Source organism: Pseudomyrmex gracilis, unplaced genomic scaffold, assembly GCF_002006095.1.
Source record: "Pseudomyrmex gracilis isolate BER0280 unplaced genomic scaffold, ASM200609v1 scaffold_18, whole genome shotgun sequence".
Lineage (NCBI taxonomy): Eukaryota > Metazoa > Arthropoda > Insecta > Hymenoptera > Formicidae > Pseudomyrmex > Pseudomyrmex gracilis.
The window spans coordinates 600,576-610,044 of NW_018020602.1; the positions used below are offsets into that span (position 1 = coordinate 600,576).

Sequence of the window (9,469 nt, forward strand, 5' to 3'; positions counted from 1 at the left end):
GATCACGAGCTTAGGCTGCATTTACATTGTCCAATCGCATCGGTCGTGCCCGGCGAATCGACCAATGCGACATCGTAAACCAGACCCTATGATCGCGATCGCCACGAGCGCCAAGTGGAATTTACTCTGTTTGATACGCGGGCTTTATATTTATACCCCACAACTGTCGTTCCGAATTACCTCTCTTCGTTCGCGCGTTAAACCCGCGATCGACCGTTGAAGAAGCAGCGACCGGTTCGTTGTTCGTTTCCTGATTCGATCAGGTTTGATTCTCTTCTTCTGCGGACAATTCCGTGATTCAAAGGTACGTTAATCGAGATATCATCGTCTTCGCTTGTGAGAGATCGGAAAAAAATCTCTCTGTTTCCTCGTTTTGTTCGTGCGTTTTGCTAAACGCACGGCGTACGTTTCCCTGCGTGTGCACTTTGTCCTCTTGTTTCGTTTTTTTTTTTCTTGTCTCTTACCCTTGGGCAAAGCGTTCTTTTATCGGCCCAACCCCGTTTCCATCCCTCGTGTGCACGTTTATTTTTATTTCAGATTCAAATCTCTTCCGAATCGGTTTTGCGTACAGATTCCCGCTACGTTTGTAGTCTCGTATCATTTTCTCATTTTTTTTTTTTTTTCGCCGAAGCTTCACCGCGTGTTCGGTTTATCATGCGTTTCTAATCTCGCATCTCCGTTCTCGCGGATTTGAAATAACCTTTCAAAAAACCGACTGATCTTAAAACGTCAGTCTTTGGACGCATTTTTATTTTTTGTTCAAAAAAAGTATCGAATAGAATCAATAAATGTCTTGTAACTTTGATTTCGCGCAAACAGGTAAAAAAAAAAAAAAAAATTGACGAAATTATAAGATGTTTGAGTGAAATTTCTAGCGCACATGTAAAACAATGTACTCCGAAAAACGGCGATTTGAAAAAATCCTTTTTATTTTTTTCTCATTGCACATCTCGAATCTTACATAGCTGATTTTATTCTTTTGCACAGCTTCGCATCAAAGCTTTGCAATTTTTTTTATTTTTCAAGTATAAAATTTAATTCACACACACACACACATATATATATATCGCATATCTCAAGCACTTTTTAAAATCTTTGTGTTGCACTTTTTTTTTAATTATTTTTGGAAATTTTACACCAATTTATTAACTGAAAAAATCTATTTTGTAGTTATTTTGAGTTATTAAAATATTAAGCCTTACTACACAAATTTGTGTTTACATTTCACATAAAATTTGTATGTCTTACATCTAAAGCTATTTTTATGGTTCTATGTCTCTGATTCCTATTTCTTTGATTTTTCAATTACGTTGCAAGACTAGAACATAAAATATCTTTTTAATTAGATACCTTTAAATCATTGATAATAAACCTGGATACAAATTTTAGCACTGTGCTAATAACTCAAACTAGAAATTTCATTATATGTGTTATATATATATAGAAGTATAAAGTAATCAGTCTATACAAACTTGTACAAAATCATGATTGAAGAAAGTTTATAACATTGTGATTTTTAAGTATTAAAAGCTCATATAAAGACGGAACAAATGTTTGGCAGTTGACGGTAAAAATAAAAATTGATAGGGATGAAACATTTATAAATTTATAGTAAAAATGACAACTGATCCGGAACGCGCTGTCAATACTAGCGGTACAGAATCCGTTGAAGAAGAAGATGATCGCGACCACCGCAAAATTTTACGTAGTAAAATTAATACTGAAATGTTATCTGCTGGCTTACGAAGTGGTTTTCCTATAGCAGGATTACAGGTATTGCACTACTATATTTTCTGTCCTGTAAATTTGATAAATTTTGTATTTTTTGAAATATTTGATTTTTTATATAAATGACCACAATTTCATCAAATGTGCATATACAAAGGTAATTGCAAAAATTCTGATTTTACTTGCATGTTTCCTCATAATGCTAGTTTTGCTTTTAGATTCCAAATAACACATGTGTGTTTTAACCAAATATTTATATATTTACTGGCGAAGTAAAATATTTCAATTGCACCAATTTATTAATAAATATCAATTTATCTTGTTGTTCTAAAGTAGCTTATAATTTGTAATATGTTAATTACGAATGTATTGTTAAAGTTGAAAAGAGAACGCGCGTTTATAAAAAATTATTATTTGATTTAATTATGTATATTAGATTGTACCGAAAGATTTTTTTATTTCTAGCCAATGCAGTCTCATCCTCCTTCTGTAAAACGCAGAATTAAAGCACTGAAACAATTACAACTTGTGACTACAAATATTGAGGCCAAATTTTACGAGGAAGTCCATGCCTTAGAATGCGCGTACTATAAATTGTGTGCACCTGTATACCAGCAGCGAAACGATATAGTATCAGGTGCTCATGAGCCAACTGATGAGGAATGTGTTTGGGAGAGCGATGATGAAGAAACTGATGAAACATTAAGTAATTACATGAAGGACAAAGCAAAGATCGAGGGTACTACAGAAAAGAAGGATGAGTATGTTTTTCATAATAGATAACTTCTTGTGTGTGCGCATGGGAAATTTAAATATGTGAGTACAATTGTGATGTGCAATTGTAAATTAATCTATATATATCATATGATTTTAGAAAAGAAAACGAAGAAGACATTAAAGGAATTCCAGATTTTTGGTTAACAATATTTAAGAATGTATCTACATTAGCTGATATGGTTCAAGAGCACGATGAGCCGATCCTAAAACACTTAAGTGATGTCAGAGTAAAATTCCTAGACAAAAATCCAATGGTGAGTTATAAAAAGATAAATGATTAACAAATTCAAAAGTTATAAATTGTTTTAAATAAAATTCACATATATTTTCAGGGCTTTATTCTCGAGTTTTATTTCACTCCGAATGAATATTTTTCTAATTCAGTACTCACTAAGGAATACATTATGAAGTGTGCTCCGGAGAAGAATGATCCGTTCAGTTTTGAAGGGCCTGAAATATATAAATGCAAAGTGAAGTTTTCTGTTTAATTTAAATAATTTTAAAGTAATTACGATATTAAACGTGAAAATTTGTTTTTCTTTATTAGGGTTGTGTGATTGATTGGAAGAAAGGCAAAAACGTGACAGTAAAAACTATCAAGAAGAATCAAAAACACAAATCTCGAGGATCTATGCGAACTGTGACAAAAACTGTTCAAAATGAATCTTTCTTTCATTTCTTCAGTCCACCTATCGGTAATTAAGCTTTCATATATGATCTATTTCTTGTTTGTACAATTTATTTATTACTTGGCTGTATTAATTTGATAAAATGTTTGTTTCAGTACCAGAAGGCTCGGAAAACGACATAGACGAAGAGACTCAATCATTATTGACCAGTGATTTTGAGATAGGTCATTATATTAGAGAACGCATAGTTCCTAGAGCTGTATTGTACTATACAGGTAAATTTACAAGTATGCGTATACGTCCTTTGAGTAGTTTTTTCACAAGATGCGATTTCAGGAGAGGTACTGGATGATGAAGATGAGGATTACGAGGATGAGGACGATGGTGACGACGAAGACGAACTATGTGAAGAAGAGGAGGAAGTGGAGAACTCTTCTCCTCCCAACGCACCCTCAGGTGGGAAACCAGGCGATGATCCTAATGAGTGTAAACAACAGTAGAATACTAATTGAGATGTAATGGAAAAAAAAAAAAGATAAATCGTTCGTGCGTTACTATGTGTAAAAGCAACACACTAACGACACCTGGATTGATAAACTGCCTAGATAATCCTGCACCTTGCAGCTCCAAATGTATAATCCCCATTCTTCAGCCATCTAATCATATCATATCTCCTATTCCAGATCAAGCCTAGAAAATCTTCAACATACCGCACAGTGTGACACAAACATGTGTAAAAAAAAAATTATGCGTATCCCTTCCTTTTAAAAACTCCATCGTTGACGATGGGAATATAGAATTGTACGCCTCATTACATCCCTGTGCTATAAAAATCTAGTGTCATAAGTGTGTATATGTATATATATATATATGTATGTATGTATGTATGTATATGTATGTATATATATATGTATATGTATGTTCTCTTGAACACTAATTAATAATTGTCAATTTTTAATTGCTTCATTTTATACTACTTGTTACGTTTTATATGCGCCGACAAAAGAAGAGAGATGGTTGTTTGAATTCTTTTTCGAGAAACGCACGTTGCTCTATGAACAAATTTTTGGGTACTGTTGAAGCATTTTTAATACAAAAAAGGCGGAGAAAAAATCATCATCGTGTGTCCACGTTTTTATTCTTCCTTCTTTATTCCTACGTAAAAATCCTTTCAAAACGTTTTGTAAACACGAATTTTTGGTATTATTTACAATCACATATATATTTATATATTAGTCATGCTCTTTTTCATCTATAATTTCGTTACGAAAATATTTAATACAACGATCTTGTGCAACGTCGAAAACGGTCCGAATATTTATTTTTATAGTGTTTTAACATGGTTTAAGAACGCACTAGGTCAGAGATAGATAGAAAATATATGAAAATATAAAAATTCGCACACATTACACATCTTCAATATATTTGACCATCACTAGAGAAAAATGTCAAGCAACAGTAAAAAAGGTACAAAAAGAGCTACTCTTCAAAACTTCATTTTTTTATGAAACGTACTTTTTGAAATTTAACAACAATTTTCTTTTACGTTAATTTAATTTTTAAATGTGTGTGCAGAAGTTGTGAGTCTTTTCTTTATGTACACTTCTGTAGCAGTGTATAATAACTAAGAAGTTTGTATTTTTGTTTTTACTCAATTGTCTTGAAAAACAGACACGTAAATTTACACTTAAATGCAAAACTGAAATTATGCAATCATTTAACTGAGATATGTTTATCATGATTTCACTAAGTTTTTATATCTCTATTAAAATTTTATAAACATTCTCGTACACACACGCGCACACACACACACGCCCGCACGCACACCACACACACACATATATTAAATTTGATGTAGATATTTTTTGCGTTACAATAAAGTGCGATTATACTGTGCATCATTGATTGCTAATATAAATGAAAACATGTTATGAAACAAAATACCGAAATAGATGAATTAATCAGAGTAAATAAGCATTTTACATTTTTCGGCATTATACATTTATAAATAAATAAATATAAAAAATATGTAGAGAGAGATAATAAAATTGATTTAAAATTATACTGATTTGCACCAAGAAAGACTTTAACACTGCACAACATCACTTAAAATGTTCCTGTATATAAGAATATAAAAGTATAAGAGTGTATCTGTAGTGTGTTTATATATATGTGTATATATATATATATATATACATAGTATATATATATGTATATATATATATATACACACCACACACATATATGTATATACGAGATTTCTTACTTTTCCTAACACAAGACAAATTACAAATTTAATTTACGATACCTATGAATGTGTTGTAAATAAATAACTGTACAATGACTGAAAAGTCGATCAAAATGTATGCATTCAATTTCACGGAAATAAGCATCTCGAATAGTTTGCCGTTTTTTTTAAATATATCATTAATCGACATGTAATTTTTATTAGCAATTGACGTGTATTTAACCATAAAACGATAATAAATACAAAATTACTTTGTTTATTTTAGAGACAATTTTACTTTACGGCAGAATTTTCGTATCGCAGAAACGACATTTGTTTGTCTTAACAAAATCCTCTAAAACATGCTTATACAAAAATACAATATCTAAGATAATGGTGATTTTTTTGTGTGGCATCTCGTTTGTTAGCGCAAATGACTATATCTAAGCTCCGAAACAGTTTTAAAATTTTTATGTGGTCACATACCACAATTTAAGAGCGACCGATATACGTATGACGAATATTGACATGCGGCGAAAGCAGGAGAGCCAGGTACGTTCTTTCTACTCTCGCAAAACGTACCGCCAGATCGAGACTAGCTCCAACAACAGAGAAATAAACCATACACTTTCCTTTTACTTTGTAGGAATAGTAGGTCAGTCTTGCCCTGATCCCCTCCTTCACTTCCGATGCATGTAGGAGATATTCTCGCGGGAGGTTCGTTATTTATTACAATTTCTCTACACAGAAACCGAAATTTCCTCTTGATTCTGTGCCCGTCTGACAATATTCATTACTAAGCGTTCTCCTCCTCTTCGTCTTCATCCGATACTGCTTCAGTGCTACGAGGCAATAGCAAAGACACATGACCGTATCTGAAAGAAAGAGAAGCGATATATCTATCAAATGTTTTAAATATTGTGAAATTTATATATTAATTCGCGCAACAAAACAAAGAAATATACAATAAATATCAACAATAATATTGTTTCTGCTTACTTGCTCTTTTTATATTTTTCTCGTATCGCTTGTTGCTCATTAGTAGGAGCTTTGTAGAAGGTTTTGTTCAAATATACGATACATTCCTTGAGAGTCTTTAGACTATAACCTGTCGACAGCTCCAATTCGTGGGGCCAGATCTCTTCCTGCAATGTATGTCGTGCAAGAGCTAATGCGGATGCAGCCAAATGACTGGGCACAAATTGCAGATACGGATCTCCCTCGAGCATTGATAACTCACAAAGATACTGAAAACAGAAAATATCAATGAAATATTGTACGAATGTTAAGAATCGGAATCTGAAGATTACGCTGTATCTGGCAACTCACCATTGCCAAAAATTTGATTCTGTCCGAAAAATTATTGTTAACACAATAATCCTGAATAAATGTGAAATGCGTCGGTACAGTTAGATCAAACGATAAAACTCTTAGTATTAAATTTTCCATTTTGATCACCTGCATCTTTGTATATGTATCATCTGTGATATATACAAATTCTCCTACATCAGGTGGATAAATCTCCTCATATTTTCTATTAAAAGTGCATGTTATAATAGTAATAACATTTTAATAGTGTTGAAATAATGTATAAAAAATCAAGAAGTATCTTAATTTTGTCTCAACAATCGAAATTTGGTTTTATTTTAAGGTTTAAAAAAAAAAAAACAAAAAAAAACAAACAGAAAATAGCACATATCATCAAAATATAAACTTACGCCGCAATAAACATAGCGGCAGTCCCAACGAGTTGCAATTTCGATCTTACAACACTCATGTATGATAGAAAGCGATCTATGTACGAAACAGTCAAGTAGAGCGTTTCATCTTGTAATCGATATTCTTCAGCTACTTCCACAAGCCAATCTATCAATATAGATCTCATTGAATATGTAATATCAGGTTGTTTCTTCATGTAACCAGGTTTCGGCCTATGTAATGTCTGGAAAAAAAATTTATATTATATAAACGCACGCAGCATTAAAGTAAATAAAATAAAAGGAAAACTACCAAAACACATACCTCAGCTACACGTAAATAATTATGTATATCAGTTCTGTATTCGTCTATCTCAAAGTAACTATTTCTCATTTCTTTAAAAGATGCTCTTCTGGTTCTGTACTCTTCATTGGAAGAACTACTATATGTGAGAGATTTTTCCAGTAACGTACCCACAGACATGGGACTATCTTTATAATTATCTTTCAAGTAAGAATCATCTTGTGATTTGCCTTGACAAATATCATCGAGACTATCATGAATCGCTGCGAGATTGCAATTATTTGTGGTGTCAACATTATCCACTTTTAATTTCGCTTGTTCTTTATCAGATTCTTCAGTTGTTTGTTGGGTTTCATAAACGATTTCTTTGTTTTCATTCGAGTTTCTGAGTGCTACACTTGTAGCTTCTTCCAATTTGGAAACACACACATCTTCATAAATTGTGAAGACTGGAGGTTTGAAGATAGGTGGAAATTTATTATTTGATTCATCTTTTTTGTTGTCTTCGTAAACCTTGAAAACTGATTCTTCTTTCTTCTCATAATTGTACTCATATTGAGTTTTATACACCTTTGTTCTATTACGTTTCTCATCCTTGTTGATTTCCTTCTGATAAAACAAAACAAAAGTTAATACAACAGAACACATCAACTTTCTAATTTAAAAAAATATATATCAATGTTTATTTCTGTTAAACAAAAAATACATACATATATGTATAACCTCTAAAAGAGATAATACTTATATAATAAAGCAATATATAAAAATTTTGTACAATTATCTACATTATTCTCTTATATATGTCGAGTTTTTCCTTGGAAACATTTGCGAGAAGCAATTCAGAGTTGGCACAGATCGAACGCGGCAACAAATTTCAAGAAGTCGTAAATTTGTAACACGAAGGCGCCGAGAAAAGCCGGCGCTTATACCTACGGATTTTATATTAGGCTTTTGGCAGTTATTATTAGGCAGTTGTAAAACACCGAGGACAGCTCGTTTGGTTTGTTGCTGAGTGCTCACGCCGGTAGCGAGATTCTCTTTGCCACGGCCACGCATATGATCATCATGAATCCGATTCTCCTGGTCTTCCTTGTATACTCTGATCGTGGCCATAATTCGCGGCTCGCAATATGTATATATAAATCTTTCCTGTTTCAAGGAATATTGTGCACTACACGCCACTTGTCGAGATCAAGTCTTGTTGTCGTCGGGACACCCGGGTGAAAAAAAAAGCGTTTGCCGGATAAACAAGGCGCGCGCCCGTTTCGCTTCCTCCCGCGTGTCGCGACGAAACGATCAGAACTTTATTGCTGACAGTCTATGCATGACAGAGATTAGCGGGAAACGGACGCGCTACGGCACGGCATCTGATATACTTCGGTTGCCGTTTGAGAGTTCAAACAAACTTAATTTCAACAGCTGGCGGGACGTTATGAGAGGCGTTGCGCGAAATCGGCCAATAGCAAGCGTGGGAAACGTGTCGGCCAATTGGAGAGTGTTGTCAAGCGACCGAGCGTTCGCTAACGCATCTCTTGTTGAACGGATTGCGCACATCTTTGAAGATGCAAAATTTGTGGATTTGCGAAATTCGCAATTGTCTCGCAATCGCATCGCGCGAGCGAGCAACGAATTGTCAATTAATTGAGTTCTTGGAGCTATTTCATTTTTGTCTATACGAATAATTATTATTTCGCGTTTTTTTGACACATGTCTTTAATTGGCCAACAGTAAGGCAGTGGGGGGTGCGAAATGGGAATTGCCCATTTTGGATGTTTTCCAACACAGTGTCCATTAGTGTGGTGAGACACACCGATATGCTCTTTCTTACACTAATGGACACAGTGTTACACAGTGTCGCCTGTGTACGTAGTTGGAAAGCACCCTTTGTAATTCCCCCCCCCCCCCGTTGTTTCTTCACACCGAAAAATAGTTTACTCTCTACTCCTACAACCTTGCTACCTTCATTGTAGACTAGGCTGTGTTCAGTTAAGCAAGATGGAACGAACTAATGGAGGAAATGCAGGAAATACAGGAATTGGAACTAATGAAACTAATGAAACTAATGAAAGAAGTGAAGATAGTGAAAAAAAAGAAGGTTGGCTCCCCT

General features: G+C 33.8%; 2 protein-coding genes across 3 annotated transcripts; one reads left to right on the forward strand and one right to left on the reverse strand.

Moving 5' to 3' along the window:
* Positions 1 to 171: 171 nt before the first annotated feature.
* On the forward strand, positions 172 to 5,030 carry LOC109864197 (nucleosome assembly protein 1-like 1-A). Of its 2 annotated transcripts, XM_020445185.1 has the most exons (8): positions 172 to 304; positions 1,613 to 1,773; positions 2,194 to 2,489; positions 2,603 to 2,759; positions 2,838 to 2,975; positions 3,053 to 3,200; positions 3,290 to 3,409; positions 3,471 to 5,030. In XM_020445185.1, the coding sequence occupies exons 2-8, from the start codon at positions 1,618 to 1,620 to the stop codon at positions 3,632 to 3,634; spliced, it is 1,179 nt and encodes a 392-aa protein (XP_020300774.1). In that variant the 5' UTR covers positions 172 to 304; positions 1,613 to 1,617; the 3' UTR covers positions 3,635 to 5,030. The 2 variants fall into 2 exon arrangements, with proteins under 2 accessions (XP_020300774.1, XP_020300775.1); XM_020445186.1 differs by lacking the exon at positions 1,613 to 1,773.
* A 309-nt stretch (positions 5,031 to 5,339) lies between these two features.
* LOC109864196 (cyclin-A2) lies at positions 5,340 to 8,779 on the reverse strand. The gene is made up of 6 exons (XM_020445184.1): positions 8,296 to 8,779; positions 7,384 to 7,971; positions 7,080 to 7,303; positions 6,691 to 6,895; positions 6,361 to 6,608; positions 5,340 to 6,236 (listed from the first exon to the last, which is right to left on the reverse strand). The coding sequence occupies exons 1-6, from the start codon at positions 8,473 to 8,475 to the stop codon at positions 6,158 to 6,160; spliced, it is 1,524 nt and encodes a 507-aa protein (XP_020300773.1). The 5' UTR covers positions 8,476 to 8,779; the 3' UTR covers positions 5,340 to 6,157.
* Between the last annotated feature and the right edge of the window lie 690 nt (positions 8,780 to 9,469).

Bases quoted from the DNA above. Each gene is read 5' to 3' on its own strand.
- LOC109864197 (XM_020445185.1), top strand. From the start codon at position 1,618: ATGACAACTGATCCGGAACGCGCTGTCAATACTAGCGGTACAGAATCC. The intron at 2,760-2,837 runs GTGAGTTATAAA...ATATATTTTCAG, and splicing joins TCCTAGACAAAAATCCAATG to GGCTTTATTCTCGAGTTTTA. The intron at 3,410-3,470 runs GTAAATTTACAA...ATGCGATTTCAG, and splicing joins AGCTGTATTGTACTATACAG to GAGAGGTACTGGATGATGAA.
- LOC109864196 (XM_020445184.1), bottom strand. From the start codon at position 8,475: ATGGCCACGATCAGAGTATACAAGGAAGACCAGGAGAATCGGATTCAT. The intron at 7,304-7,383 runs GTATGTGTTTTG...TTTTTTTTCCAG, and splicing joins ATTATTTACGTGTAGCTGAG to ACATTACATAGGCCGAAACC. The intron at 6,609-6,690 runs GTGAGTTGCCAG...TTCTGTTTTCAG, and splicing joins GAATCAAATTTTTGGCAATG to TATCTTTGTGAGTTATCAAT.